The sequence below is a fragment of the Pogona vitticeps genome, chromosome 2 (genome assembly GCF_051106095.1).
Source record: "Pogona vitticeps strain Pit_001003342236 chromosome 2, PviZW2.1, whole genome shotgun sequence".
Classification (NCBI taxonomy): Eukaryota; Metazoa; Chordata; class Lepidosauria; order Squamata; family Agamidae; genus Pogona; species Pogona vitticeps.
This window is the reverse complement of record NC_135784.1, coordinates 135,929,704-135,944,808: the sequence shown is the minus strand read 5'-3', so window position 1 is coordinate 135,944,808 and position 15,105 is coordinate 135,929,704. Positions and strand designations below refer to the sequence as shown.

Sequence of the window (15,105 nt, the reverse complement as noted above, 5' to 3'; positions counted from 1 at the left end):
TATTTCCCACTGTGTCACTGGTGCTGAGTGAACAAAGGCAGGCAGCCAGCAGCCAGAGGACCCCTCTGCCAGCATTCTGTCACACAAGATCCCCAGCAGCACGGTGAGGAGATATAGTAACATGAAATGAGGTGGAGGTTGATTGTGCTCCATATCTGTTGCTTCACAAAGTATCCAAGAGCCTTTTTTTTTCAAGAGCAGGTGATTGTCATTTTATTGTTTACTATTTACATACCAAGGTTTTGTGACATGTTGTTAGATAGTGCTTGTGGTTTACCCCACACGTGAGTGTAAAATAATGAGAACAAAGCATCTGCCAAGTGCTTGTCTCTCTCTTGTCATGCAGTGGCCTAAGAATACTTGCATTGCCCTGTGCCTCACTCATCTAAAGCACATGACACAGAAATGAACAATGCACAACTTTTTCCTTATGTCGTTGGTATGTGCCATCAAGTCAGAAACAGCTTGTAGCTACCCTAGATAGGGCTGTCAAGGTAAGTGATATTGAAAGAGTGATTTTACCAGTTCCAAGCTGGCTGGATAGCTCAGTGATTCCAGTATCTGGCTGCAGAGCCAGAGGTTGGGAGTTCGATTCCCCCCACTGTGCCTCCTGGGAGCAGAGCCAGCCTGCGTGGCCTTGGGGGCAAGCTGCACAGTCCCAGGATGCCCGCAGAAGAAGGGAATGGCAAACCACTTCCATGTATTCTCTACCTGGAAAACCCTGAAAAGGGTTGCCATTAGTCAGAATTGACTTGATGGCAAAGGATGATGATGATGATATACCAGTTCCACATCCCCAGTAAGTTTCCATGGCTGAGTGGGGATTTGAACCCAGGTCTCCTGAATCCTAGTCTGTCACTACATCACACTGGGTATCCTTTTTTCTTATGGCTGTAGGGATTTGCAGAAGTAATTGCATGTCTGCATTTTGTATTTTTATGAAAGAAGGTACCACTCAATGTCCTCCTATCTATGCTTTGCTGTGCATTATAATTTTATACAAAGACATAATTTCATGAAGAATTCATACATAAGACAACCCAGTTATGGGGACAGGAGAAATGCAAAAATCTTTGCCTTTACTCATTAAACCTCATTCCCTCTTGTACATGTCGACCCACTTAATGCATACAAAGTATTTACAAAAAATTAGGACTTTCCCTATGGTAGTGCCTACCCAATGAGAGAATGCCCTCCCAACAAGATATATTTGGGACAGATTTTATTTCCATTTCAGGGCCACGTCAGAATTGGAATTATTGCACTTGCATATTAATTTTACATTTTAAATTAATTATTTCTCAGTTGAATAGGGTTTTTCCCCCTCTTATGTATAATACCTATTTAGGTCACATTTGACAGTTCTGCTCAACTAGCCGTGTGAGGCTTTGGGGCCAAGGGTGGGAGGCAAGGTTTTCATAATTGTGAATAACAGTATTCTTAACATTTTTAACTATGAACTGAATCACTTGTTGTTTGTTGGTGCTCACTCACAACTATATTACTGAAGGTTTTATGACCTTAACTTTAATTTATATTAGATGGCAAATAGAACCGAATGTCTGCAAACATAGTACTGGCCTTCTCCAAAAAAAGTGATTGTTTTGTTTTGCTTCCAGCCTGCTGAGACCCAAGTTCCTTGGCAGAGTGAGATACAAAACGCTGAAGTCACAGATACAACCGTGCACGCATGTGCGCGCACACAGTGACCTTTTGTAGACGTGGGGTCATGTACATTTTTTTCAAAATGTGAGGTGTCATGGCGAGAAGTACTTCCTTGTTTCAAGAAACAGTTTAGCACCACTGAATTAAGAGAACAAATATTCCAATAATTCAGAAGGGCATAGGCAGCATGATCTAAAGAGGAATGCCTCAATTCCTGAGAAAGAAACGGTAGCAATTACTGTATTATCAAACCGAGACAGTGGGAAGGCAATAAAGGCTTTACCCTTTGCTCTCGTCCAGAAGATGTCCCAACGGATCCACCTTCTGCAGACCATTGCTTCCCATAGCAGGGCCAAGGTAGCCAGGGCCAACTGGCACTGTATTAGGAGGGCCCAAAGGTGGCCCAGCAGGGAAAAAAAAGGGGCCCGAGGAAGGGCCAGGGATAGTGGGAACAGGCTGAGGGGTCGTGAATGTGGAGTGAAGAGATGTTACTGTTCCACACGTGGACTGTGATACAGTAGGAAGAAGAGGGTTCACTGCAGAGTTGCAAGCAACAGAAGCTGGACTGGGATTCAAGAAGTCCAGATCTACTGGTTCATTCTGCAAGAGAAAGCAGGAAAACATTGGTTATCGCACAATGAGAAATATTTTGCTTCCACCTATCATGATTCTTCATAATTACACTCCATGTGGCAAGATATACTGTATTCTAAAACGGAGTGAGATCCAGGTGTAAAGGCTACAACATAGCACGAAAGGCTTCCATCCCAGGCTGTCTTTGACTCCTTTTGAGAACTTACAATTATTGCAAAGGATGGAAACAATCTATATTCAATTAGAAGGGCAGGATGGTGTTTATCGCAGCATTCTTCAGACAGCATGTGCGAGAAAGTGACAGCCAAATTAATCCCTGTTGCATTCATGTAGATTACCAACCCCTGACATTCATAACTATACTGTCTTGAGTGTAAATGCCATCTCAGCAACATAAAGCAGAATACCTGGAACATGCTCCACTGGCTGCTCTCCGCTGTGTCTTTTGCTGCAGGGGGAGCTGGGTCATTCAGACCTGAGTACATCAGACAATATATAAGAATGGAATGAATGAAAGTGCAAAACATTTTAGTAGAGGGAGGCATATGGAAATCTTCATGGAAATTGGTGTGAAATGCTTTAGTCTGAGATGATGGAGAGTTGAGGCCATGCTCCACCATTTATTTATCTATAAAATGCCTTTCTCCTCATAGGGGACCAAGGCGGATCACAGATTTAAAAACACTATGTTAATATCAATTTTTTAAAAAATTAAACATATATTAAGATCTTTAAAAACCAAGTTTAAAAACAATTCAAAAACATTTAAAAATCTGCAAGTTAAAAGCCAGCATTCCCGAGACAACCTAGTGCTTAAAAGCCTGCCTAAAGAAGGAGGTCTCTGCCTGACGACGACGGAAGGACCAGAGGGAGGGGCCCAACCTGGCTTCTCAGGGCAGCGCATTCCAAAGCCTGGAAACAACCACTGGGAGGGCCCTCTCTCGTGTCCCCACCAAATGAGCTTGGGAAGGTGGTGGGGCCAAGAAAAGGGCTTCCCCGGAACGTCTTAAAAGCTAAGAAGACTCATATGGGGTGATACAATTCTTGTCTTTGGCAAGTCACACTGCCTGGACCTGTTATCAAGTGGGCTGCTACTATGAACATGGAGGACCAGCTACACGTGTGAATGAAATGAAACTACTTATCTCAGAGAAGGTATTGCTAATTTAAACTCAGCAAGTCTTTGGAAAATCTGGTAAAAGACACACATTAAGCCATAGGTTGGAAAAGTATAGTCTGAAGCTGCATGCAGCTCCTAAGGCTGTTTTTGTGGATCTCAGCCTTTCCCTGAGCACCACCCCAACATCTCCTAGTCCCTCACTGGGGAAAAAAGGGGGGACTGCAGTTTCTGGTAGCTTCAGGAATGGCAACACACCTTTTAAGCAGTGCAGCATCTGCACTATCTCACCACTTTCTGTTTCATCCCCACCTGTTTTAATTTTTTTTCTTTTCATATGGGGATTGTCTGTGCAGTTCCTAGAGGAAAAAGATTAGCCCTCAGACTGACAAAAGTTGCCCACTGCTCCATTTAGCCAATCTGGACATTCACTTACTAATTTCTCACTGCTCTCTGGTTGTAGGCACAATGCACATATGCAGACTACGTTTATTACACAAAAACAAGGAGTAATCCAGTTGCTTCATATCAGATATACTGTTCCTAGACTAATAAGATATGTTTGAAGAAGACCCAATCCATGCAAGCATGCAAATACTGTGCCATACAGGGAAACAGTCTCCTTAATTATTCCAGGTCACCAGTTTGCCTGATATAGTGGTGGTGGGGAGTTCCCTCACAATCAGTTGTTGAGGTGATGACCTTTTGGCTATCTCAACCTCCTTATATTATATCCAGGACAAGCAATGTCTGCACAAGCCACCTTTCATAAACTTGGTAATATAACCCAGGAAACTTTTTTATAAGGATTCAGCAGTGGAGACACACTGAAGCTAAAAGCTGGTGTGGCGCTGCAGGAGCAGCAGCCCCAGCCCGCCCACGATCTGCACATCCATGCCATACCCAGCTTACCTAAGCACAGAAGCTCCTCATCAAGCAAGGAGAGGGAATTGGCCGCGCTGGTCAAAGGAGCAGCCGTGGCTTCAGCTTGGCTGGATGAACGGCTCCGGGAGTGACAGGCTGTCTGAGGAGGAGGTGGGAGGATGGGGATTTCTGAGGAAGCGGGCGCCGGAGTTAGCGTGGGGCCTGGTGTTAATGTTGTAGGAGGCATTGGTGGCAGCAGCGTACTAGACACATCCAATCCTGCCAGATCGATGAGTGTACTGTTACTGGCAGAGTCACTTCCTGGAAAGAACAGGGGAAATGGAAAGAGATGCAACAAGCCAAAGCAGAAGTCTGTACATTAGGACAGGGCCAGTTATGCAATGAGGGCTGTAATCGAGGAGGGCCGTGACAGATCCAGTACCTGAACAGGGTCAAGCAGAAACCTTTCTGAACCCTACTGGCCAATGCCATTATCACCTAGTGGTCTCCTATCCCAATATGAAGGGAGCTTGATGCAATTCCCGTCTCTCCCAAGAAGAAAAGGGTGGTGTGTTAAGTCATCTTCTGGTTGCTGGTTTATTGCTTTTTTGGAAAGGAGTGGGACCAGACAAGGAGAGAAATGGACCTCTCTTTTTCCTGCTGTTCTACATGTGGATGCTTTGGTGAGAGCTCCTCATCAGAGACATCGACTGGCCAAGGTTGCAAATCTATACTACTGAGAATTTTTATTTCAATTTGAAGGGGAAGAAAGCTTATTTTTCTTTTTTTTTAATCTTTTCTTCATATTTCTATACACATTTCTTTTCTTATAACATACTAATATTTAATATATTCATTTACTCTATAAATACCATGTTTGCCTGAAAATAAGACAGGGTCTTATATTAATTTTTGCTCAGAAAAACACATTAGGGCTTATTTTCAGGAGATGTTTAATTTCTTTTCATGTACAACAATCTAAATTTATTCAAATATAGTCATGCCATCTGGTTGCTGCACAATGGTAGAGGGCAGGGTTTCACTTAACTGGGGCTTATTTTGGGCACAGACCATATATTACGAGCATCCTGAAAAATCATGCTAGGGCTTATTTTCAGGTTAGGCCTTATTTTTGAGGAAACAGGGTATAAATAGATTTCCCATTTATAGTCTCTGGTAAAGGGGTACCAACATTCCAAGATCTCCCTCCATCTGTGTTAAGAAAGAAAAGAAAATATTTTGACTCTCTCAGGCAAATTTTACAAAAGAAAGGAATAAGATACCACTGGAAAATTCCATTTGTCTTGAAATTTTCACTATCTAAAGGCATCAAAACAATTCTGATGACAGACCATGCTAAGAAATTAGCTGAAGAACTGATGATTGGGAACACATTTGAAAAACCAATAAAAGAAAGGGGGGAAGCCCCAGAAAAAGAAGAGGAAAGCTTGATCAAGCCACTGCTCTCTTATTAAAATGGATATGACAAAGATTCTATCCATAAATGTTAATGGCTTAAATTCCACATCTAAAACACTGAATCATTAAAGAAATAGAATGTATCTATAACCTGTATTCAAGAAACCCATGTCAAGAAAGAACATGAACAAATGTTAAACAACAAAAAAAGGGGCAAAGTTTATATGTCTTTAGTCAATGAGAAAAAAAAAGGAGCAGAGAGAGAGACAGACAGAGAGAGAGAGAGAGAGAGAGAGAGAGAGAGAAGCGATCCATGCCTGGTACTAGAAGTCAATTACAAGACTCCAAAGGAAGACATTAAGATATTATCTTAAAAATAAGATCACCAGAAGACAGAATATATATATTAGCATCAATACAGTATATGCTCAAATACTGTAATGCTGAAAAGAAATTCTTTGAAAAGATTTTTTAAAAGATTTTTGAAAATTACTGGACTTTAAGGAAGAAACTATTATCATTGGGGATATAAACGGGGTGTTTGACACAAAAACGACAGATCATAAAAATACGAAGGAGGTAAACTACCTAACATTGTCAGCGAATACATGCAACTGTTGAAGTTAGAGGACGTGTGGAGAACCCTCAATCCTTCCTCAAGAGACTATACTTTCCTCTCAGATATGCACCAGGCAGTCAATAATTGATATGTGTAAGAAATCTAAGACATTACAGTGGTGCCTCGCTTAACGAGCACACCGTACAACGACGAAATCGCATAGCGATCCCTTTTTTGGGATCGCTAATGCGATCGCTCAACGTTTTTTAGATAGGGCAAAATTCGCTTTGTGAAGATCGGTAAGCGTTTCGCTTACCGATCTTCACAAAACGAAGCCCCGACGATCAGCTGCTCAGCGGCCAAAATGGCCGCCGGAAGCCCAGAAATGGCCCAAAATGGCCGCGCGCAGCATTTTCGCGCCCTCGTTGAGCGAGGGGAGGGCGCGAAAATGGCTGCCGGCCATTAAGAAGCATCGCTGAACGGTGAGTATTCGGCCCATTTGGAACGCATTAAACCAGGGGTCTCAAACTCAATTTACCTGGGAGCCGCTAGAGGCAGAGTCTGGGTGAGGCTGGGCCACAGCAGATTTTCCGCCGAGCAGAGCAAGAGCCCTAGGAAGCCACCCAGGAGTTTCCTTAGCCGACAGACAGGTGGGCTGGCTGGCAGGCTGCAGTTCTGGATGGAGGGTGCAAGAGGTGCTGTCTTGCGAGAGAGCTGGCGACCGAGGCAAGGCTTTTTTTTTTACTCTTGACAGCAGAGGATGTGTGGGTGCTTTGAGGGGGCAGGCAAGGCGAGGGCCACAAACTATCATCTGGGGGGCCGCAAATGGCCCCCGGGCTGCATGTTTGAGACCCCTGCATTAAACCATGTTTAATGCGTTCCAATGGAATTCCCTGCCCAATTCAACGATGCTTCAGCATAGCGAAGGTTAATCCGGAACGGATTAACCTCGCTATGCGAGGCACCACTGTACTTACAAATTTGAAATCCATCAAAATTCAGCCAAAAACAATTGCCGATCATAATCCAATATTGACTACTTGACAAAGAGAAATGATACCAAAAAGACGAGGGAGAATGAATGGTAATCTTTCGCTGCAAGAAGATGTACTAAAAGAATGCAAACAGGATATAAAAGGTTCCTTGACATTTAGTCCAGTCATGTCCAATTCTAGGGCGCGATGCTCATCCCCATTTCCAAGCCATAGAGCCAGCGTTTGTCCGAAGACAGTTTCTGTGGTCACATGGCCAGTGCGACTAGACACGGAACGCCGTTACCTTCCCACCAACGTGGTACCTATTTATCTACTCGCATTTTTACATGCTTTCAAACTGCTAGGTTGGCAGGAGTTGGGACAAGCAACGGGAGCTCACTCCATCACGTGGATTCAATCTTACGACTGCTGGTTTTCTGACCTTGCAGCACAGAGGTTTCTGCGGTTTAACCTGCAGCACCACCACATCCCTCTAAACAGGATATAGAAGAGTTTTAAAGCTAAATATTGCAGAAGACCTCTCTATGGCAAATGTCTGGGAAGCAAGCAAAGCATACATAAGGGGGAAGCTGTTTTTCTCTAAGAAAAAGAAAGGAAAGATGAAACAAATAAAAAATGTAACTGAAAGGATTAGGACTTTAGATGGTCCATGTAAAAATCATTGAAAAAAAACAGTACTAATTGAAATTAAACAATGAAGAAATAAATTAGATATGTTTCAAACTAAAGATATGCAGAAAAAAATAATTTTTCTAAAGCAAAACACTTTGAACACACAAACAAACCAGGAAGATATCTTGCATACATTCTATGAAAAGAGAATGAAAAAAATGGTAACTGGAGAACAAAATAAAGTTTTTATTTTTTGCCCCCATGGTGCATTACTTTACATTTTCTTACATTGAAACACATTTGCCATTTTGCCGCCCGTTCTCCCAGTTTGGAGACATCCTTCTGGAGCTCTTCACTTCTGTTCTTCACCACCCGGAAAAGTTTAGCGCAATCTGCTAACTTGGCCACCTCACTGCTTATCCCTGTCTCCAAATCATTTATGAACAGGTTGAAAAGCACAGGTCCCAGGACAGATCCCTAGGGCACACCGCTCTTCATCTCTCTCCATTGTGAAAACTGCCCCTTGACACCTACTCTCCTTTCTGCTGGATTCTACCCCTTCTTTGATATAGATGGCCTCCCCACCTCCATGCCCCTCCCTATCCCTCCTATAGAGTTTACAGTGGACCCTTGACTTACAGACAGCTTGACTTACAGACTTTTTGAGTTACAGACTTCTCTGGCCGCAAAATTTAGGTTTGACTTGCAGACTGAGATTTGACTTACAGACCAGAAAAAAAACAAAATGGAACAAAAACAACCTGTTACGGGATTAATCGGTTTTCAATGCACTGTAGGTCAATGGAGACTTGACTTACAGACTTTTTGACTTGAGAACCACCTTCCAATACGGATTAAGTTCTCAAGTCAAGACCCCACTGTATAGCCTGGGATTGCGGTATCCCACTAGTTCTCTGAATCCCACCAGGTTTCTGTTATGGCCACTATATCAATGTCATCCCTACCCACCAGCTCTTCCATCTTTGCTTGGACGCTCTGGGCATTTGCATAAATGCACCTGCGTACAGGGTCCCCCAAGAAGGGCTGCTTGTTTGTTTCTCCCCCCCCCCATAGCTTCTCGTTCTAGTGGACCAACTGTCACATCCCATCACACTCCCAGTCCTAATTCCTACACTGTCGTCACTTTGTGGTTTTCTACCATCTCCATCCTCATTCCACAGGGATAAGGAGTCCCAAACTGGACGCTGCTTGGTTCCTGTCTGCTTTCCCCCAGGATTCAGTTTAAAAGCTGCTCTGCCACCTTTATAATGTTATGTGCCAGCAGTCTGGTTACGTGTTTCTTCAAGTGAAGCCCGTCCCTCTTGTACAGGCACAGCTTGTCCCAAAAACATTCCCCAGTGCCTAATGAATCTAAACCCCTCCCCCTGACACCGTCTCATCCACACGCTGAATCTATGCGTTTGCTTCTAGGATCAGACAAGACTATGAAATTCTAGAACTCAAAGAGGATGGAAAAGAGTTTAAATTGAAGAGCAATATATCCTCTAATTTTTAACCCCGCTGGGCGGGTGTCTCTGCCTCTCTCTTGTGCAACTTCGTCCCTGCATGTAGGCGTGACTCCGCCCCCACCCCGCCCCCTCGCAGGGTTCTGTCGTGACCAGAACCAAAGGGGTAGAAAACTATCACTGTGCTGAAGGGGGGAGAACACTTCATGGAGGGAGGTAGAGTCACACACAGGCACAGCTTAGGAGAAACCTTTTTGAAGAGCTATGCTGATGATGTGGTTCTCACAATATTGCACTCCCAATCATCACTGCACTATATAATGAAACAAGTAGAAAAGTTTGGATTGCTTTCAAGCGATAAAATTAACAGGGGGAAAAATCAAAATCATTTTAAAATTCTTGACATGCCAAGAAGAAAATAAGATCAAAAAGATTTCTGGATGTGAGGTAACCACCTATAAATTATTGCTCCAGTTTGATACTGAGGAAGAACAAGTAAAATGTGTATGGTGAAATGGATGCAAAATTTCAACAAAGAAATATCACTACAATGTTGGGAAAATCTACGAACAAAGGGCATACAATTTACAGCTTGTCAAGCTCTAAAAAGAAAATGGATGTTCTACCAGTGGTATATTACCCCAAAAGATATTGAAAAGATGGTAAAAAAAATACAAAGGGGCTCACTGGAAGCGTAAAAAGACAGATGACACTTTCTACCATATGTTGTGGATCTGTATAAAGATGAAGAAATACTGGATAATGGTACATGCGGAAATAATATTTTTTTTAAAAAAAATCAAATTCCCAATGCATCCAAAGACTATGCTGCTGGGAATCTTACCAGATAATACCATATAGAGAGAATCTCACAAGACCTATTTAGATATATGTTAATAGCTTCCAGAGTAACCTTTGCAAAGAAATGGAAGGCACAAGAGTGTCCAGCGATAGAGAGTTGGAAAGAAAAATTAGCTGGATATGCAATAATGGCAAAGTTAATGAGCTATGTAAATAAAAGACAATTCAAAGAATATCAGCAAAAATCAAAAGCCCATTATTTAAATCTTGCAAATAATTAAAAAGCCTGTCAAAACATAATATTGGATCTAATTTTCTAAGTTTAAAATGGTAGGGGAGGGCACTTAGCATATTCTTAATCATGGTTTTCTTGTTGATGTTTGTCAGGGTATAGAATTTTATAGGCCTGAACCCATATATGTTTCATTAACGAGCTGCCATTATGTGCAGATGAGAGAAAAGCTGAATCATCCTAAGCTAATGCAATGAGGTGAAACCAGAAAGAGCCCAGGTGCAGAGATGAGGTCACCTGGAACCCGATTGGACTGAACAGAGACAAGGTTATGTATAAATATGGACTGTGTCTGTGAAATGTTCTCTTCTTCTGATGTGATTTTCTGCCACGCATGCTGTCGGACTGTGTGAAGACTTCTAGATGTGCTGTAGAGACCTGCCTGTATATAAGTGTACATATATGTAAATATAACCGTCAAAGAAGAACTGGTAAAGTGTCTTCATTTACTCTGCGCCAGAAGCGTAACAATGTTGTTCTGCTTAGTTTTGCTTTAGTTTTTACTTCCCTACTACCAGATAGAAATGAAGAGTCAAAGTTTATGCCAGATTCAACTTGAATCCAAGATGCGTGATATTTTGCTAATTTCTGATTATACTTATGGATATTAGCATAACCAAAATAAGCATAGTAAACATATTAGAAAGCTGATATTATATTCTGTGCTTTCAAGCTGAGTAATCAGAGTAATATAAGCTGTAATAATATAATTAAGAAGCTGAAAACAAAAAAGGAAAAGCATTTTAACACTATAATTACAATACTGTGCAGTTTTGACTTATTTGTTCCTTCATTTTTGTTTGTTGTAATTGTTGTATGCAATCGTATGACATCTGAAAAGTTTTTAGTATCAAAATTCCCCTTACCCCTATTTTCATTTCTGTATTCCCTGTTCTTTTTTAAGTGACTCACCATCTGTGGTAGGAAGTACAGAAGCATCATCCACTTCACCATTGCTGACTTGGTTTTCAATAACTTTTTTATAGAAATTTATTACCCATGATAGGTTGTCACTTGCTAGCAGGATATCTCCTGTAAGAAACATATTACAAAATGTATTACCTTCAAGTGCCAGAATTCCACCCTTTGCCCTGATATGCAATGTACATGTATACCCCTCTAGCTCTTTTCCATTCATTTCTACTGCCAAAGTTTAAGATCTGAACTCACAGTAATATTAATGTTGTGGTAATGAAAGGAACAATACTAACTGAACAACATGGATCAGCTGACCTGCTTTTGTCTGAGGGCATGTGATGCAGCCATCTCACTAAAGCTAAGCAAGTATTGGTCTGGTTAGTGCCTGGATGAGAAGCTGCTGAGAAACCAATGTACTACACAGTCAGTTCCATGATGGAAGAATGAATGAAATCCTGTTGCTTAGCATATTAAGTTGCACTACAGTAGACGCACTGAATCAGTGGAGATTTGGTGAATCAATGCCTTTGTAGGTTTCAATTACTCAAATGGATCTACTCTAGCTGCGACTTACTTTAGCAGTGTAAATTGCAATAAAAAACAGGGATAGTAAATTGGGATAGGAATTTTTGGACTACCACATAGTGAAAACACTGACTGCATTATTTTTTACAGTATGGCTAAGATTGGTGGAGACTGTTGTTCAACAACATCTGGAAGGCCACATTTCCCAGCTCTGCAGGTGGGAGGATGCAAGTGAAAGAGCAGTTTGTTTTTTTCAGAAGACATTTGTTCACTAAGGTCAACATTAATTTTATCAAAATCTTGTGAACAATGAGTAGCTAGCAGAGGCACCTGCACTTTGGGTTTTGTTCACTTAATCTTCAGTATAACACAACATATGTGCTGAGGTAACAGGTGCACAAGGAAGGAGAACAAGCCCCTTTACTGTAAGTTACTGGTGCTCTCCTATATAAAGGAGGATATCTTCGCTATTAACTGAAATTTTTCATACAATCTGGAATATTGTTTATAACAACCAAATAGCTCCTTTGTAAAGTACTTGGAGTACAGGTTCCATTCCAAAAGGAGACAGAGGCAGAAAAGTGTGCACTGGCTGGTATTCCTCCCTGTATATACTCTGGATTAAGGCCAAATATGGAACTGCAAGGGGACAGTGCAAATACAGACTTCACACTTCTTAATTTCAAGCTTTTGCCAAAAATTCTGCCATTTGTCATTTCACACTGCTAATGGCTCAGAGCATTTGCAATTAAGAATGGTTTTTCAAGTCCACATGGTTCATACATAGTCAGTTAGAACCAGAACTGCCAGAGTAATTTAGTCCCCTGCAAAGGGGGGAAAAGACTCCTGCTTACCCAGACTGTTGTCGTTATCCTCAGTCTCACTGGCTAACTTGAATAATGTCCGTCTCTTGGTTTCACATCTATCATAGAGTTCCTGTAAGGGAAGGGGTGAGAGAAAGGAGCCAAGGTAGACATGGGAAAATCATCTTCATCATGCCTTGCCTACTCATTCACAGCCATGCATTTATTCAAGTGGGTATCATATCCTAAAGTGTCTGTGCTCTAAACAATGCTGATAGCTGTTTTTGCATAGAAAGCCAGAATTTAAAATTCCCTTGCTTTGTAAATTGGAAATCAAGATAAGGGGATGAATTTTTTTAAAAAAGTACAGGAAAAAAATTGCACTCACCTTCATAAGCTCTTTATCAGCTTCTGAAGAGTCTTCTTTACTATAGTGGAGCAACATCTCATTCAACAGTTTAACATTGTTGTTGACCTCCTCCAAGGTATGCATGCGCTTTGTCACCTTCTGTACTCGTGCCTCATCCTTCAGGTTTTAAAGAAAAAGAAGCAATGTCAAGTCTTCTCTTGTTTCCTCCCACGGCAATCTAGAGCAAGCAACCCTACAAGGCCTAGAAGCCTATGTGTGTCTACAGTCAAGGTTTCTAGAATTCAAAGCATAACGTTTGTACATTCTAGTTTCAGAAAACTAGAACTTGGCTTTTGGACAACACTGTGCAAATGGGCAATTCTTAGTATATAATCATGACCCAATACTGTCTAGTTAATGGAATTTACTCCCATGGAAGTTTGCACAACAATCTTACTTGATCTCTGTAAATCATCTCAAGGTAAAACTGAAACAACCTCATTTGAATTTTTTGAACAGGCACTGAAAAACTAGGGGGAGAAATTATACACACTCCAGTTGACAGTGTGTATCCAAGAAGCAAATGAAGATGAGCTTAAAATGGTTGGAAGAAGTAGGAAGATATATGAAATTAAGCCGGGATGATAAGACGCAAAGGAGAACAGAGTTCTTGTAACTTCAGTGGTTGTCTAGAAAAGGACAATGTTAGAGGGTACAACTCATCATACAGCGATGAAAACAAACTGTATTTACCAAAATTCCCTCTTCTGGACAACAATTAATCATACAGATGTTGTACGTTGTTTTGCATCTGGTCACCTTTAAGTAAAGAAGGTAAACCCTCTCCCACCAGATAATGCCTCTGAGTCTTTAAAGTAACCCACACATTTCCAAAGTCACTTTCAAGCTTCCCCCATTCCTTTTTCAAGATTTCAAAGCAAATACATGGAAGGTGAGGGAAAAGGGACCTCTCTCATAAAGCAGATTTAGGTTGGTCTTAGCCCACTGATTTCATTGGCCTGGCTCTTCATCATATATGGTTGTTAACATGAGCAACAGCAAGTCACTCAAAGACAGAAAATAGAAGCTCATAGAGTCAATAAATCAATAAATCTAGAGCAGGGAAACTTGCTTGACTTAACTCATTGCCAAAAGCTATTAACAGCTGAAAACCTCAAAAAGTACATAATGTTGCTGTTGAAGGAAACTGGAATATTTCTTATACCCTGTTTCCCTGAAAATAAGCCCTAACCTGAAAATAAGCCCTAGTATGATTTTTCAAGATTCTCGTAATATAAGCCCTACCCCAAAAATAAACCCCAGTTAAGTGAAACCCCGCCTTCCACTATTGTGCAGCAACCAGAAGATAACATGACTGTATTTAAATAAACATAGATTGTTGTACTGCCTCCGGGAGGCAGTGGAAGACAGGAGGGCCTGATGTGCTCTAGTCCATGGGGTCACAAGAGTCGGACACGACTTAACGACCAAACAACAACAAAAGATTGTTGTACATGAAAAAAATAAAACATCCCCTGAAAATAAGCCCTAATATATTTTTGGAGCTAAAATTAATATAAGACCCTGTCTTATTTTGGGGGAAACACGGTAGATAGCAAAGTTATTCAAGGTTTCCTAGGATCATGCAACCTAGATCAGAGAGACAGTAAAATATATAGATTTAGAAAACATTCATCACCTTTATCGATGTACATTAAGTGCTCAACCTCACCTCTTTTACCATAGATTTTATAAGCTTGTTTGCCTCTTGTAAATCCTCTGGATTTTTGCTTTTTAAAAGTTTAGCTAAAAGCTGGGGAGAAAAAAGGGGGAAAAACTTTTTAAAGGCTTAGAACTGGCTGAACATTTCCTAGTTACATTTGAGGAATTAGTACTTTATGCTTGTATTAACAACCTTGGGTTTCTTCTTGGAGCATCTGGCTCTCAGTCATAGACCTCTTTTATAATGCTCTGATCTTAGCAGCTGTAACCACCACTTGTGGTGGGAGTTCAGGAAAAGAATTCAATTTTTGCTTTTTTTTTTTTTTCAGAAGCACATTATACACAAGCAAAAACCTTGGATACCACTGGAATGTATTAATGTAAGTTTGCTTAGGACACTGGCT

The 15,105-nt window shown here is 41.2% G+C and overlaps 1 protein-coding gene across 2 annotated transcripts in view; it reads right to left on the bottom strand.

The window, feature by feature from the left end:
• Positions 1-15,105, bottom strand: part of GGA3 (golgi associated, gamma adaptin ear containing, ARF binding protein 3) — a 45,196-nt gene that overhangs the window by 5,910 nt on the left and 24,181 nt on the right. For both annotated transcript variants that reach the window (XM_020806297.3, XM_072990564.2), the window contains 7 exons: positions 14,712-14,792; positions 13,019-13,156; positions 12,682-12,763; positions 11,297-11,416; positions 4,289-4,561; positions 2,667-2,734; positions 1,949-2,265 (listed from right to left, as the gene is read on the bottom strand). In XM_020806297.3, coding sequence (XP_020661956.3) covers positions 1,949-2,265; positions 2,667-2,734; positions 4,289-4,561; positions 11,297-11,416; positions 12,682-12,763; positions 13,019-13,156; positions 14,712-14,792 — 1,079 coding nt within the window. The remainder of the gene's footprint in view (positions 1-1,948; positions 2,266-2,666; positions 2,735-4,288; positions 4,562-11,296; positions 11,417-12,681; positions 12,764-13,018; positions 13,157-14,711; positions 14,793-15,105) is intronic.